General features: G+C 48.0%; 2 protein-coding genes across 8 annotated transcripts in view; both read left to right on the plus strand.

Moving 5' to 3' along the window:
• Positions 1 to 24: 24 nt before the first annotated feature.
• LOC109520416 (uncharacterized) lies at positions 25 to 3259 on the plus strand. 3 transcript variants are annotated; one of them, XM_019877618.1, is made up of 7 exons: positions 25 to 344; positions 556 to 708; positions 786 to 906; positions 1253 to 1365; positions 1470 to 1569; positions 1882 to 2003; positions 2420 to 3259. In XM_019877618.1, exons 2-7 carry the CDS (start codon positions 618 to 620, stop codon positions 2521 to 2523), a joined length of 651 nt encoding a protein of 216 aa, XP_019733177.1. In that variant the 5' UTR covers positions 25 to 344; positions 556 to 617; the 3' UTR covers positions 2524 to 3259. The 3 variants fall into 3 exon arrangements, with proteins under 3 accessions (XP_019733177.1, XP_019733178.1, XP_019733179.1); XM_019877619.1 differs by having other exon boundaries at positions 573 to 708; XM_019877620.1 differs by lacking the exon at positions 556 to 708 and having other exon boundaries at positions 28 to 344.
• A 165-nt stretch (positions 3260 to 3424) lies between these two features.
• The window catches only part of sec16a (SEC16 homolog A, endoplasmic reticulum export factor), a 15844-nt gene continuing 4126 nt past the window's right edge, over positions 3425 to 15142 (plus strand). For 3 of the 5 annotated variants that reach the window (XM_019877609.1, XM_019877611.1, XM_019877612.1), the window contains exons 1-24: positions 3425 to 3530; positions 4904 to 8258; positions 8383 to 8531; positions 8637 to 8725; positions 8827 to 8950; positions 9032 to 9230; positions 9436 to 9619; positions 9693 to 9835; positions 9949 to 10010; positions 10088 to 10226; positions 10697 to 10939; positions 11025 to 11122; positions 11476 to 11557; positions 11751 to 11868; positions 11945 to 12056; positions 12150 to 12255; positions 12385 to 12525; positions 12673 to 12786; positions 12880 to 13081; positions 13154 to 13584; positions 13656 to 13703; positions 13907 to 14071; positions 14557 to 14643; positions 14725 to 14788. In XM_019877609.1, the coding sequence (XP_019733168.1) occupies positions 4971 to 8258; positions 8383 to 8531; positions 8637 to 8725; positions 8827 to 8950; positions 9032 to 9230; positions 9436 to 9619; positions 9693 to 9835; positions 9949 to 10010; positions 10088 to 10226; positions 10697 to 10939; positions 11025 to 11122; positions 11476 to 11557; positions 11751 to 11868; positions 11945 to 12056; positions 12150 to 12255; positions 12385 to 12525; positions 12673 to 12786; positions 12880 to 13081; positions 13154 to 13584; positions 13656 to 13703; positions 13907 to 14071; positions 14557 to 14643; positions 14725 to 14788 (6388 nt within the window). In that variant the 5' untranslated portion in view covers positions 3425 to 3530; positions 4904 to 4970. Of the gene's footprint in view, positions 3531 to 3731; positions 4004 to 4903; positions 8259 to 8382; positions 8532 to 8636; positions 8726 to 8826; positions 8951 to 9031; positions 9231 to 9435; positions 9620 to 9692; positions 9836 to 9948; positions 10011 to 10087; positions 10227 to 10696; positions 10940 to 11024; positions 11123 to 11475; positions 11558 to 11750; positions 11869 to 11944; positions 12057 to 12149; positions 12256 to 12384; positions 12526 to 12672; positions 12787 to 12879; positions 13082 to 13153; positions 13585 to 13655; positions 13704 to 13906; positions 14072 to 14556; positions 14644 to 14724; positions 14789 to 15142 lie in introns of those variants that run through there. The other 2 variants (XM_019877613.1, XM_019877610.1) reach the window with 2 other exon arrangements.

Here is a 15142-nt window from a genome sequence, read left to right on the forward strand (position 1 = left end):
TCTGATATTATTAAAAATAAACATTAAAAATAAACGTTTGGTTCTATTTGATCACGGAAGCGGCGGATGAATACATCCACACTTAACGCGTCGATGCGGAACGTCATCATCATGCGCCTCTTGTTGATGAATAGTCATTCGATATTCAAGTTGTAACCCTCAGTAACGGTACAGGCAAAAAAAAACCCACACCATTGCATGTAAAGATGAGTAAATAAACGAACGCTGAAGTAATTATATGGCGCTGTTAGGCCTCGATAATATTATCAAACCAGAAATTTTACGAAATGGGAAAACTCGCGAAAAACCGACACAATTTGGTACAACGTGACCAATGCTCAAATGTAAGTAAAAACATTTTATTTACATGTGACTTTTTTTAGAGCGGATTCACAAATTGCTTCACATAGTTATAAAATGCATCCATATCAAGTACAGAAACACAACATTTTATGATTAATGTCGGGAAAGAAACTTCAATCAAACCCATTAAAAAATAAAATAGTCTTAGTGGAAGGCCTGCCAAAACAAATGTGTTTTCTCAATCCACTGTAGCTTTAATCTTGTTTAAGAGGCACTAAGCAAAAGGCAGACCACAGTGACAAATGTGAGGAAACATGGACACAGAAGACAACGTGGAGACACTTGGCGAGCAGCTATACACTCTGATTTTCCCCAAATACAGCGAGCACGCTGGGAAACTTACAGGTGAGGGTGACTGTGTCATGTATATTTCCTTCAGAAATAATAATTCACATGTGTGCTGGGTGTTTTTCCTTCCGCAGGTATGCTGCTGGAGCTTCCTGCACCTGTCCTGAGTAAGATGCTGCAGGATGAGGCCATGCTTGCAACGGCCGTAGAGAAAGCTGTTGAGGCCCTGCAGGTCGATTTGCACCAAGAGTCCAGGTACATGAAAGAAAAACACTGGATAATAACATTGGCATGGAGTTATTGGTATTGTAATTGTGGTGTGTTGCTGATATTAGGGCCATGCTGAAAAGGTAAAAAAAACGAAATTATTTGGAAAACAAGTTTATATTTTAGTTTAGAATAAAATTGGCATGGAATTATTAGTATTGTAATTGTGGTGTGTTGCTGATATTTGGGCCATGCTGAAAAGGTAAAAAACTGAAATTATTTGGAAAACAAGTTTATATTTTAGTTTATTCTCGTAAAATGACGTCTTTAATCCTGTAATGTGATTTTCAGCCCCGATTCAGTTGTAGCCTCAATACTATTTCGACTGTTGCAGCAAAACAACAAGTAAGGAAGAAGACGATGGCTCCGTGTCTTCTGACTCTTTGGGCGAACAGCTTTTTGACCTAGTGGACGTTTACAACACTGGATACTCACAAAAGATCACAGGTTAGTCGTATGTACTGTATGACAACAATGTTCACACAATTCACTTTTTTTTTTTCTGACTTGAAATCACCATGTAAAAATGCGGTTGTGTTTAATTCCACAAGGCATGTTACTGGAGCAGCACAAGGAAGCTGTGTTAAAGCTTCTCTCAGACCCCAAACAGCTGGAAGAGCAGCTGAATGCAGCGCTCAAGACCTTAAAACAGTAAGTCCCTTTTGCTCATGAGTGTACAGACTGCAAATTCAAAAGTGGAATCTTCATGTATACAGTAAATGTAGATATACAATATTTTTATGTATTGGTAGAGAAAGAAAAAAAATCTGTATGTTTTTATTTTGCCACAGGACAGCAAAAATGTTTTACTCTGTACTTTTTGTCATTTATTTTAATTTTTTGTCAGAACACTAATGCTTAAGATGCTCACCAAAAACTTTGGCCAATTTCTATGTAGTATGACTTTAGGGGCATAGTAATTTGGAGCTTCTACTCTACTCACGTGTGCGCATGTCCATGCAGGCAGCGCATTGGGGCGACAGACGTAAGCGACACGTCGGACACAGAGGACACAGAAGGGTTGGGAGAGAAGCTTTTCTTGCGGGTGCAGGAACTGGACCAGCTTCACGCGCATGAAATCACTGGTGAGCCATAGAATCAAGTCTCAAAATAGCAAAAATCCACAAATAATTCACAGCTGCCCCTAAAATAGGTTTGTAATTGCGTATCAATTCAACACTTGACATCATCTTCAACTCCTTATCTTGGTCTCTCTCTCTCTCTCTCTCTCTCTCTCACACACACACTCTTTTTTTTTTTAATCACAAAAAACGTACGAATTGGGATGTGTGGTCTTTCATACCCACTGTAGCCTACAAAAATGCCACATCAGGGAAGGTTTTCAGTGTAAGGGATGATTAGATTATGTCATCGTCATTTGCTCCCCCCCCACCGATTAGAATTAGAAATGGGATTTTGGGGGGAAACAAATTGGGAAATTTTATTTTCAGGCCATATCATGTTCCTAATTACTGTTGTAATTACTGTGCGTGTACCGTAGGTATGCTGCTGGAGTTGGACTCAGATGTTCTCCACCAGCTGCTTCGAGAGCGCACTATGCTGGAGACTGCTGTTCACAAAGCACAAACAGCCCTCAGAACATGAAATATTTGAATATTTGGAGAGTACATGTTGAAGCGTTTATATAGAGTCTGGAAATTTATTTATTTTTATCTGTCTTTTGCATTATATTTTATTGATAATGTAACTGTTTTGTGCAAATGTAAAGAACAGAACAATGTATAATTTCCTTCGGGATTAATCATCTATCTATCTATCTATCTATCTATCTATTGAGAGACGCAGCGGAAATAGTACGGCAACTCCACATGGACAGATTTTGTATGACGCGCCTCCCAGGAATCTTTCGTCAAGCTGTAAAATGCGGACAATGTACCCTAGTTGTGCAAAATCGGAATGCAGAATATGGGGCAGGGGGGTGGTACTTTTTAATATTTTTTTTAATGTGGAACCCAACATACCATGTGCAGAGGGGCGTGGAACGGGTGGGGCAGATGGCATGGCATCTCCTCATGATGTGAGAAGGGCGTCCACCTCACCTTCTCCATCATTAAGTAAAAGACCATTGTAGATTTTAGTCTTGTACATACTTTGACAGTAAAATTGAAGAATCGTTTGAACGTTGCATTTTCTTAGAGAGCTGACCTTGAACGAAAGTTTGCTGTGTCTTATTTTGTTTTGTTGCTATTTTTTGCGTGTTGCTTATTTTGGTATTCCATAGACGTTTATACATCTTGTTCTACAAAAACTGTGTGTTTATAACAGTTTGATTCCAAGTCTCAATAAAAATGCTCGAAAAAAACTGCATGAGTTGCGAAAACTGTTTGTCTCGCTGTTTCTGAGGTGCAAACTGACATACACACAACATCTGCTTCGATGTTACACAGACGATGCTTTCAAGTAGATTGTGCTGCCCTTTTTTTTTCTCATTCAGAAATAAAGTATGTCCCCTTTAAAGGAACAAATTGGCCTCTGCTAACGGTGAGGAAGTCGTTGTTGTTTGGCCGGTGACGCCACTTGTACACGTAGCCTAGTAGGATGTGGCCATCGAAGATGGTGGCGGTGTGTCAAACTCGCTGTCCTGCGCATTTGTAAGACTTTATATTTTCTCTTGTACGTTTTTTTTTTCTGTACGATGTGTGTACTCACACACGTCCATACAACAACAACACCGTTCATGTCTGAGTTTAATGCCCCGGTTTGACGCGGAAAGCTTAAAGCGCACCCCCTCCCTTCTGTTAGCATAGGCTAGCTAGCGGCGATGCTAACAAGTCCTCGAATGCTAACGTTAGCACACAGGGGGTAGTGAAGCTTGGTGTCAAGATGTAATCGCCGGGTGACAAGTCACTCGGGACGGTTCGCCGGAGAGCCCTCGTCGATTGAGAATTTGGCAGGGAGGAAGTTTCGACGAGGGCTGTTCGCGAGTTCAGAATTCAGGCATCGTTGGAGCGCCGTGTTTTGCTAGATAGGGTGTTAAGGACATGTTGGAGGGGGTTTAAGATGTGTTAGCCGTCGAGCAAACAAGAACTCCTTGCAGGAAGTTGACGCTTTGCTACTTAATAATGTATGTAAGGAAGAATATTCGAGTGGCTGCATTTTCAACAAATGGCAATTGATAACATTTCAATATCGCGTTTGTCGGGGGGGCTAACAAAACGAAATTTTTGTGGCCATCCGGCCAACTGAGGGGTGTTTATTGCAGAACAGTTCGATAGCTCGAGCCTGTCCCAGCTGACTTGCAGCAAGAAGCTAGCTTCACTCTGGTCTGGCACATTAAGACAACTAAGGATTCACACTCATGGATGCACAAAAAAACTTTATTACTTAGAGCTTGGTACGCGGGGACCCATGTCTTCAAATGTCTCTTTCGTGAACTGCTTCACCACTCTCTTTTGCTATTTGTGTCCCTTAAACTCATCCAAGCCGGTGTAACACGGGATACTCCTCATTGCTTGCTTTGTACTTTGTTTGATGTGGCATGATGATCAATGTGGAAAATTTGTGCTGATATGTCACGGAGTGGCAGATGTGTCGACATTCGAGGACCATGATCACATGGCCTCTAACATTGGTGAAAATTAGAAAAAGCACTTTGGTGACATACCTTACGCTCGTTTACAAATGCTTAGAACTGTTTTCCCAACATTTCACACTGTAAGCCAAACAATGGATTCGCCGTGTTTGCGACATGTAAAACTGTTTGCAACTAAGATGACTTTTGGAGGGAGAAGTAGGGAGCATAGTATACAGGTCATGAGCAAGCATTCACACTCACATTTACACAAATGGACAAATGGTTGTCTTTATGTGGCATGTGGTTGGCTGACAACCAGGCCAGGGTGTACTTAGCCAGGTGCCACGTTGTCCAGTTTGATGTAACGGCACAGAAGACGACTGCACAAACATAGGTGTGGTAATGTCCACTTGTTGCCTTTTGTTAACAGCCTGTTCTTTCTCCACCCAGCTCCAACTGATTTCAACTTCTTCTGTGAGATCTTCTGGATCAACTTGATCGTTACGCCTCTGCTGCCATGCAGCCCCCTCCTCGGACTGGACCCCCGGGAGCCTCCGGGCCTCCTCCTCCTTCCGGGCCAAATATGTTCCGCAGGACCAGGCCACTGAAGCATACAGCAGCAGCTAATGCGTCAATGCCGCCCTCTACCCAACCCATGATGGACCCATTTGCTTTTGTTCGCACCCCACCTCCTATGGGCGCAGGGGGTGTCCCGGTACCCCACAGCAACTCTCCGCTAACACAAGCCCCGCCCGATTCCACCTACACAAGGGCAGGCCCAGGTCTGGCCATGCAACCACAGACACTGGAGGGTGTCCCAGCTGCTCCAGCTGGCCCGCCGCTGTGTTCTTTGCCAGCGGTGCCCATGTTCAGCCCTCACAGTTCAGCCGCAGCCGACGTTCGTACGGGATATGCACCATCGCATTCTGAGCAAGGTTACTTGAACTCGAGAGAGCGTCCGTCAACCGCAACGCCGCCATCTGTGCCATCAGCCCCAGTACCAAGTCAGACAATGAATCAGGAATTCCATGCGCAGTCTCCCCCTCAGCCTGTTCCCTTCCAGCCAGTGCCTCCTGCCGCCTCCTCTTCTCAAAGGGCCTCCGATCACGGAAGTCGCCCTCCATCCGTTCAGAACTATTTTCAGCCTACCAGTGACCCTCCACAGCAGCCTTTTAATACGCAGCCGCAGTCCCAGATGTACCCATCCAACGCTCCTACCCCTCCGACACAGTTTGGGCATCCCCAGATGCAGAATCCTCTTCCAGACCAGAACCCGACTCAACAGCATAACTCGCATTTACAACACCAGAGCTACTTCATGCAGACCTCTGCCCTGCAAGACGGGTGGTTCAGTCGAGGGCCGCAGGACCCAGCCTACCATCAAATGGGGACTGCCCCGGCACACTTACAGCCTCAGTCAGATTCTGGAGCCCATCATGTACCTAACATGGGTCCCCAGCAAGACTCTGCCGCTACGACAGTTCCATACCCTCAAGATACCGGTACACTCTCTATGTTTTTCAACGATGATGTAGAAAATGAGGAAACCTTAGCAGGAGAGCGAAAAAAGGTCTTGAACGGTATTCCTGAGTCCTCGCGGCCTCCGAGTAATCCGCAAGGTGCGCCACCAGCCCACAGTGGTCCTGCAGGTGTTCCTTCTGATAACCAAGGATCCCATTTTCAGGAAAATTCACACATACCATATATGAACGACGGAAACGCCGCGTTACAAGGAAGGAGTTCAAAACCCCCTGACTCCCGGTATGACCATGTTGAGAATTTGGAGTGCGTCCCAAACCAGGAAGTGTTGCCCAGTGAAATCCACGGCAGTCCTCCTGGCTTACCTGCAGCCCACGGAGTGGATACCTATGAAACTGGCCCCAACCTGGAGACTCCGGATTCTATTCCCAGATCAATGAGATCTGCAAGTGCATCATCAAACTACAGCAGCATGAGTCACGGAAGTGGGACAGCCGGCCGTCGACACCATGGCGTAGTCGGTACCTTTATTCAGCAGGAAAGCCCGCGCCTCACCGAGGACCATAACTTGCCTTCTGCTCCGATTGCCGCCGCCGGAGGCTACTTTGAACAGATCGACTCTTACCCAGCTGGAGACGTGGCCACACCGCCGAACACTTCGGACCAAACATGGCCCACTACGCCGAGCCCCCCAAAACCTACAGGGACCTTCCAGGCCAGTGCTAACAGCTCGTTTGAGCCCGTCCGATCACACGGCGTCGGGGTGCGCCCTGCCGAGGTCGACAGAGCTAAAATGGTCGCGGAAGGGAGCACGGATCCTACGCCGGGTAATCTCGAGCAGCCACCAGATAACATGGAAAATATTTACGGGCCAGGTCACCCTCTGCCTATTGGTGTGCCTCACCCGCCAAACCCCGGGGTTCAGTCTCACTCCCGACCATCATCGCGTACCTTTGGCGCCAATCGTCCCTGCGAGAGCCCTGCCACGACTTTATGGGCGCAGGGTGATCCTTCCGGCTTGGCCGCCAGCGTTGTTTTGGCACCCGCTGCCCCGACCGTTCTGGCTCCGCTTAGGGAGCCTAGTGCAGATGTCATACAGCCTCCAGAGGATGGTCCGCTGGATCTTCAACCTCCTCAGAGAATCCCACAACAAAATTCAGAGAACCTTGAGAACCCACCAAAGGTGAGTGAGTTAGACTCTGCGGACTCTCAGGGCAACCTGGGCTATGCCTCTCTCCTTGTGTCTGAATCGCTCCAACAGCCTGTTCTGATTGCACCACCCGTGTCCAACTGCGTGATTTCCCCCAGTACTTTTGCTCATGCAGCCAGTGTAAGTACACCCCCAGTTAGAACACTCGGACAGGGTGCCGGTATATCCCGTGCACCTGTTTTTTCCTCCAATCAGAATCCAGTTGGCCCACCTGCTCTTACCTCAAATCCAGTCCCGCTCAATCTGACTCGAGAAAGTGCCGAGGCAGCAACTTCCGCAATCACTTCGGCGCAGACCCAACCCGTCCGGCCCTCTTTTACTCATGGTCAGTCGTTGAGTGGAGACCCGAACTTTGCTCTCCCGGTAAATCCGCTGACATCTCTCGCGGCTGCGTCCGTCACCAATCACAATCAGCCCTCAAATTATGAACTCCTTGATTTTTCTATGCACCAATCACAGAGCCAAAATCAAGCATCTGGCCATCCTTCTGCTTTACACGAGTCTCCGCAGTCCAGTAATGGATTTTACATGCAGGTCACAAAAGATGCGCAACAAGGGCTAAGACTGGACAGGAATGCTCCTGTTCAGACCTCAGGCCCTTCAGCTACACCGCAGGTCGTGGCAGCTTCTTTATCATCCGCTCCACCGGTCCTGCCAGCTTCATCACCATCCGCCCCACTGGTCCCGACAGCTCCGTCGTCATCTGCCCCTCCGGTCACGTCGGCCTCTTCGTCAAACCCGGGGGCTCCACAGTCTTCCTCCATAGCAGGCGCAAACACTCAGCAGCCCCAAACAGAACCCGCAAGGATACCAGAGGCAAATGCTGCCACACAGGGGCCATCGCCCGGACAGTTTCCAACCCAGATGCAAGGTCCTGCGACTGCAAGCGTTCCTCCAGGGCCTCTCCCTCCCGGGTCTTCCCAGCAAGCTCCCACAGAGCCGCCACGACCACCCTCTTCCGCTGGCAGCCAGCATGGCTATGGGCCCCCTCCTCCCGGCCCGGGGCAGATGTATGGAAGCTATTACGGAAACTATGGCGACTACCCTGACGGCCGAGCGCCATACCCTCCTGGTCCATACCCACCCGGGGATCCCAGAGCTCAGCAGTATTATCAGGTATGGCTAAGAAGAAATAATCTCTCTTGCTCGTTTGCAGTTACCTAAAATTATGACTTAGTGTGGTGGGCGGGGGGGGGGGGATCTAGAAGTCACAGATTGTGGATTCCTATTCTCTCCTCAGGAGGGACCATATAGAAGCAGAGATCCTTGGTATGGCAGGTACGACGGCCCCAACCCAGCTTACCGCGACCCAAACTATCAGTACCGAGAGCCTCAGCCGGAGCGACCCAGCTCGAGGGCCAGTCAGTATTCCGACCGGCCCCCATCCAGGTCAGCACAACGGTCCCCGTGTGGACCAAATTTTCATTCATGCAGAATATTATCTTGAATATGTATGTACCTGATCTTTGTCTTGTTGGCGTCCTTCTCCTGAAGGCAAGGCTATCCCGAGGACTATCACAGAGCTAACCGAAGTGCCTATGATGAATATTATGCAAATTACGCCAAGCACTATGATTATGCAGGTATGAAACTTTTAAGTGTCAGAATTTTATCGGGGGGAAAAAATACCCTGCAAAATATTATCTATGTATGTAAGGGAAAAAATAATTGTTCTCTTTATAAGGATACAACTATGGACAGTATGACCCCCGATACAGAGGATACTATGATCAGTCCTATTGGTCCACTTACGATGACGCCTACAGAAGCAGGGACAACTACTATAATCCACAAATGTATCCTGTCAGGTATATGAAGCAAAATGTGCTGAAACGTTGCTGTCATTGGACTGGCTTGCTAATGTAAACATCAAACCCGACTTGTCACAGGAAAGAGGGATCTGATGACCAGTGGCTCTACTACCCCGGTTATGACAGGAGCTTCGACGACGACTACCGCCGGCGCGGTGCCGACGCATACGACGACTTTGACCGACGCAGCGTCCACAGCGAGCAGTCTGCCCACAGCGTGCACAGCTCTCATAGCCATCACAGCAGACGCAGCAGCTTCAGTTCCAGGTCCCAACAGGTACATGTGGTTTTTTTTTTTGTTTTGTCATTGTGAATTGGTCTGAAAAATTGAAATGATTCTGTTCTGAGCCACTGTAAAATCCATTTTTGTCATAAAGACTTTTGTGGTTTCCGCATTCAACAACAACAACAAAAAAAAAGCCCACATTTCACACTTTGCTGACTTAAAAAGTATCGTTTGTCTTCCCCTCGCACTTGAGCAGAGCCAAGTTTACAGGAGCCAGCCTGACTTGGTCTCAGCTGTCTATGATGCCACATCATCCACGCTGGCTGCGGACTACTCCTATGGACAGTACCCACACCAGACTGACGCATCCCAGAACTACGGCCAGTACCACTATTCCTCTGAGTACACGACAGACAGCACCTGGATCACGCCCGAACAGCGTACGTACGCCTTCTTGCCTCAAGTCAGTGACCACGCACTCAACACTTAACGTGAGCAACATTTTCCATGTAGCGCCCCCTCGTCCGGCCACTCCGGAGAAGTTCACCATGCCCCACCGTTGTGCCCGATTTGGGCCCGGTGGTCATCTCGTCCAAGTTCTGCCCAATCTTCCCTCAGCGGGACAGCCTGCGCTCGTTGATATTCACAACTTGGAGGTACGTGATGTGTTATTTTAATCGAGTATGTCATTGAAAACTGGAGGCAGTAACTGTTTTGTGTTGCTTTAATCAAGTATGTCATTGAAAAATGGTTCATTTGAACTTTTCAGACAATGCTGCAGAACACTTTGGATCAGGAAGAACTACTAGCTTTCCCCGGACCGCTTGTCAAGTAAGTGTTTTGGTCTTTTATTTTTTTTTTCACCACCCCCCCCCCCCCCCCCTCACATTTGACATCATCCCTCTCAGGGAGGAGACCCACAAGGTGGATGTGATAAAGTTCTCCCAGAACAAGGCGGTAGCGTGTTCCCATGACGACAGCCTCTTAGACCGAGACTCCGCCCGCCTACTTTGGGACTTCATTGTGCTGCTGTGTAGACAGAATGGGGTAAGATTGCCGTACCGCAGGATGTACAGTCGCGCCTTGCTGTTTGCGGGAGTTTTCAACAAAGCCCTGACGCGGACAGCAACAATGTCCAACTAGTGGACACTCCTCCAATCCAGGTTACTAACTGCCTATATCAATAATTTAAACCTTAAACATACCCCAAACTGTTATTCAAAAACAATTGACCATTTTAAACTCATCTTAAAACATTTCCTTTTCAAATTAAACAGATAATTTCGTTTCAAAGAATTTTATTGGAATGTCACCGCTTTACATCCCCTGCAGAAATCCAAATTAAGGATTAATAGGAAGAAAAAAAAATACACTGTTCATCGTTTCAGTTACGTTCGATAGAAAATGTCACAAGTGGGTGAGCATTATTTGCACACTGGTGGGTTTACTCTACTTGATTTGATTTTATTTTTGAATAGCTGGTGCAATTCTCTCAACGTAACACTTTTCCCCTCAAGACCGTGGTCGGCACCGACATCGCCGACCTGTTGCTGAAGGAGCATCGGTCCGTGTGGCTGCCGGGCAAGAGTCCCAACGAAGCAAACCTGATTGATTTCAACAACGAGCCGCTGGCCAGAGCGGAGGAGGAGCCAGGAGCCGGACCGCTGTCCCTCCTGTCGGACACCTTCATGACGGTCCCGGAAAATGTCGGAAAAGAAACGGAACGCTTCAGGGAGCTGCTGCTCTTTGGTCGCAAGAAGGTAAGAAGAACTCACTCTTTGATGTTGTCTGCGTTTGTCTGCCTGCTCCATCTGAAACGGGCTTGGTTTTTCTACTTCTGAACAGGATGCGCTTGAAGCAGCTATGAAATCTGGTCTGTGGGGTCACGCTCTCCTGCTGGCCAGTAAGATGGATAACAGGACACATGCACGTGTCATGACAAGGTGACGACGAACATACTTTGGGCTTTTATGCCGTAAAGCTTATCCTCACAAGGATCACGGGGATCGCAGCTGCTTTTAGGAGCAGCAGGGTGCACCCCAGACTGGTTGCCAGCCAATCGCCGTTCACATATCGAGGCACAGAGATGACACCATTTTTTGGGGGACAATTCAAAACAGGTTTTAATGAAAGCTCTGTGATGATTTGGGATGTCATCAACGAAAATCTTTTTGCGAATCGATTCTCCTATCGATTTTTCCATTTATGACTCAGATAATTCCCCCCCCCCCCCCCTAAAAACCACACAGCACACAGACTTGTGAACTGATTTTCGAATTTCTCATCTGCTCGACAGGTTTGCCAACAGTTTGCCCATCAATGACCCGCTCCAGACGGTGTACCAACTCATGTCGGGTAGGATGCCTGCATCAGCTACAGTAAGTGTTTTATTTAACACTATGTAGAATCATTTACAATATTTTGCTATATTGGGGTATGGAATGTTTAGTTTTTTTTTTTTTTTTAACTCATTCAGTACCAGCCAATTCTGGACCAAGTCTGAAAAGACGTTTAAAAACGTCTTTGGGAGTGAATGAGTTGAAACACTTGACATTTCTGCCGTTTGTGCAGTGCTGCGGAGAGGAGAAGTGGGGTGACTGGCGCCCTCACCTGGCCATGGTGTTGTCGAACCTCACACACACTTTGGACCTGGACTCTCGCACGATCACCACAATGGGAGACACTCTTGGTAGGCAGTCGCCGCAGCCGGACGCGTTTCGCAAGCCATGAACACCGCACAAGACGCGTGTGTGTGTGTTTGTTAGCTTCAAAGGGGCTGATTGACGCGGCACACTTCTGCTACTTAATGGCTCAAACCGACCTTGGCGTTTACACCAAGAAGAGCACCAAGATGGTTCTGATCGGCTCCAACCACAGGTGAGGGACCGATGTGGACGTGTGTAGCTGTGTTTCATGATCCCCTGATGTAATCATTTTCAGTCAAATCAAATTTTTCTATATCCACGTCAGTTTACCCTTCTACCACTTTGCGACCAATGACGCAATCCAGAGGACGGAAGCCTATGAGTACGCACAGTCTCTGGGCTCCCAGCCTTGCTCCCTACCCAATTTCCAGGTATTTTCTTTCAAATGAGTTTCAGAATGTAAACAAACGCCGATGTGGTAGATGTGTGCAGCCACCGAGTTTCTGCTCATCGAATGAAGACCTGTGCTGTTCTCTGACTTTGAATGCGTCTTGGGTAAGGTCTTCAAGTTGATCTACGCCTGCCGTTTGGCTGAAGCGGGCTTGAGCGCTCAGGCGTTCCACTACTGTGAGGTCATCTCTCGGACGATCCTCATGCAGCCATCGTGCTACTCCCCTGTATTCATTAGCCAAGTCATTCAGGTAAGCGCCTCTTGTGTCTCTATATACAATTTACTCGAATTGTCTGTGTATCGAGCACACAGCTCCGGTGTATAAGGTGTTCATATTGCACAAACAATGCTGCCTGTTTTGCAGCGCTGAACAGTACTGATGTTTGTAATTTGACAGATGGCGGAAAAGCTGAGAATTTTTGACCCCCAGCTGAAAGAAAGGCCCGAGCAGGAGTTGTTCACTGAGCCTGATTGGTTGATCCAGCTCAGACAGTTGGATGGGCAGATCAAAGTAAGTCGGAAGATGATTATTGGGCATCCCAGGAAGCGTAGCTCGGAGTTTAAAAAAAAAAAAACACCTCATGTTACTTGTGTTCCTCTTCAGACGGGGGCAATTACTTTCGCTGCTGACAGATCAAGCCCCACACAATTCACCAGCAGCAGCCCAAGCTCGGACCTGGATCAGCCCAGTCTCGCTGAACCTTACAACACGCCGCTGGAGTTGGATGGCCCAGGAAGCCACAATCCGTTGATGACCTCGTTGCTGCCGGGGCCTCCTCCACAGGGAATACAGCTGATGCCTCCAGGTTTGTGCGTCAATAGGATGAATCCATTTTCCAACTCCGTCCTGAATGACGAGAATCTCACGTTTCCGTCAGCTCCCACCTCCATCCTCCAAGATGGAACGGCCCCACATCAAGCCCACGGTGATATGCCACAATTCTACCCAGTACCACCCAGTGGGCCGCCCGGACACATTCCTTTGTCAGGCTACCCTCCGCACGATCCCGCCTACGCGCATCCCCACTTCCACCCTCCGCCCATGCAGTCGGAAATGTACCCAGGAGCTCACCAGCAGCCAGGTCCCCCGCCCCTTCATATGGGCCAGACGTCACCCCTCATGCCTCCGCCACAGGTCCCCCATTCGCCGGCGCACGGGGGGCAGCAGCCGCCTCCGATGCCGGCGCAAATGCCACCTTCGCCCGGGCACGCGGGCACATCGCCGGAGATGCAAATCAACCAACCGATATCCCCGCTCAGAAGCTCCTTTCCGCCGCAGATGGACTTCTATGACCACATGGCACAGATGGTCAGGACTGGATGTCTTTTGTCAACATCTTGCGAGACTTGCGGTACTTACGGGCTCAATGTTTTGTGCAGGCTCCCGGCAGGAGGTCAAGGACCACGTCGCAGTCTTCAGTGCACCGGGTGAGTTTCTCCTGAAATGAACTGTTAAAAAAAAAAATTCTTACTATTTCTGCGATTTACTATTTAAATTTCCCCAAATAATGCATTTGTTTATGATTTGAAATGCAGCCACAGCAGAGCTTGGGAAAAAAAAACTGCTGCATTGTCGCTTGTGTGACATATTGACGAGTGTGTTTTTTTGACACGCGTTTCTTAATTTTCAGGCGTCGGGACGGCGCTCTCGCACCACCTCTGAGTCCTCGACTCACTCCGGCGGACGTGACAGGAGCAATTCAGCTGTCAAGCAGGCTTCTCCGCCGCCTCCCTCCATTCCTGAGCAGCCCCGCAAGGAGGAGACCAAGAAAGCCAAGAAGGACTCTCCCAAAAAGGTTTCATTTTTTTGTCACGCAGATATTCTGCTTTACCTGTTACACTACAGGTATCCACACAACAACAACAAAAATCCTGGTTTCTCGCTATCGGCTGAAATTTCAAGCTGAACCTAAAATGCATTGTCAATTTTACAGGTGACCTTAACTCATTCACTCCCAAAGACGTATTTCGATGTCTTTTCAGACGCCACACATTGAATCCCAGCTCCTCATTTTATATTGACTGTACTTAAAAAGGGGTCTGAAAATGGCCATTAAATGTGTGGCGTTTGAAAAGACATCTAAATACGTCTTTGGGAGTGAATGAGTTAATTCTACCTTGTCTCACCTTTTGAATCCACGCCAAACTGTTCCATCTTTCATTGCTTTTTGCACAACTTGCAGTCGATGAAGGGCAAAATTCACAAGGCAAATATCCCTCACTTTTTGTGACAAGTATATCTTCCGAATCGTTCACACTCTTCATTCACACACACACACAGAGTGGCGGCGGTGTGGGCTGGCTGACGACCTGGCTGTACAGGAAGGGCAAGAGTGAGGCTCACTTACCGGACGACAAAAACAAATCTGTAAGCCTCAGATGTTTGTAAAAAAAACTGCCCTCGTTTCAAGTCTGCGGCCGGCGTTGACACCCCCGTTGTCGTTGTCAGATCGTGTGGGACGAAAAGAAGCAGAAATGGGTGGACTTGAACGAGCCCGAGGAGGAGGTCTGTATATAGCACTGGTGTCAAAGTCAAGGCCCGGGGGCCAGATCTGGCCCACCACACCATTTTATGTGGCCCGCGAAAGCAAATCAATCATGTCAAGTTCCATGATGCTTGCTAAAGTCTGAACCAAAATTTCAATTTGTCACATGCAATCCACAATAACAGTCATTATTCTTGACTTCTGATTGTAAAACTAGTTATTCCCAAAATTCATAACAGCGCTCCGAGGGAAACCGTAACTACAATGCGGCCCACGACAAAAATGAGTTTGACGCCCCTGGTATACAGCATGTCGATTTATTGAGCTGTGGCGCACTATGACGAGCACTCACCAGTAGTTCCCCCCCCCCCCCCCCCCCCC

This window comes from Hippocampus comes, unplaced genomic scaffold (assembly GCF_001891065.2).
Source record: "Hippocampus comes isolate QL1 unplaced genomic scaffold, H_comes_QL1_v1.1 scaffold376, whole genome shotgun sequence".
NCBI lineage: Eukaryota > Metazoa > Chordata > Actinopteri > Syngnathiformes > Syngnathidae > Hippocampus > Hippocampus comes.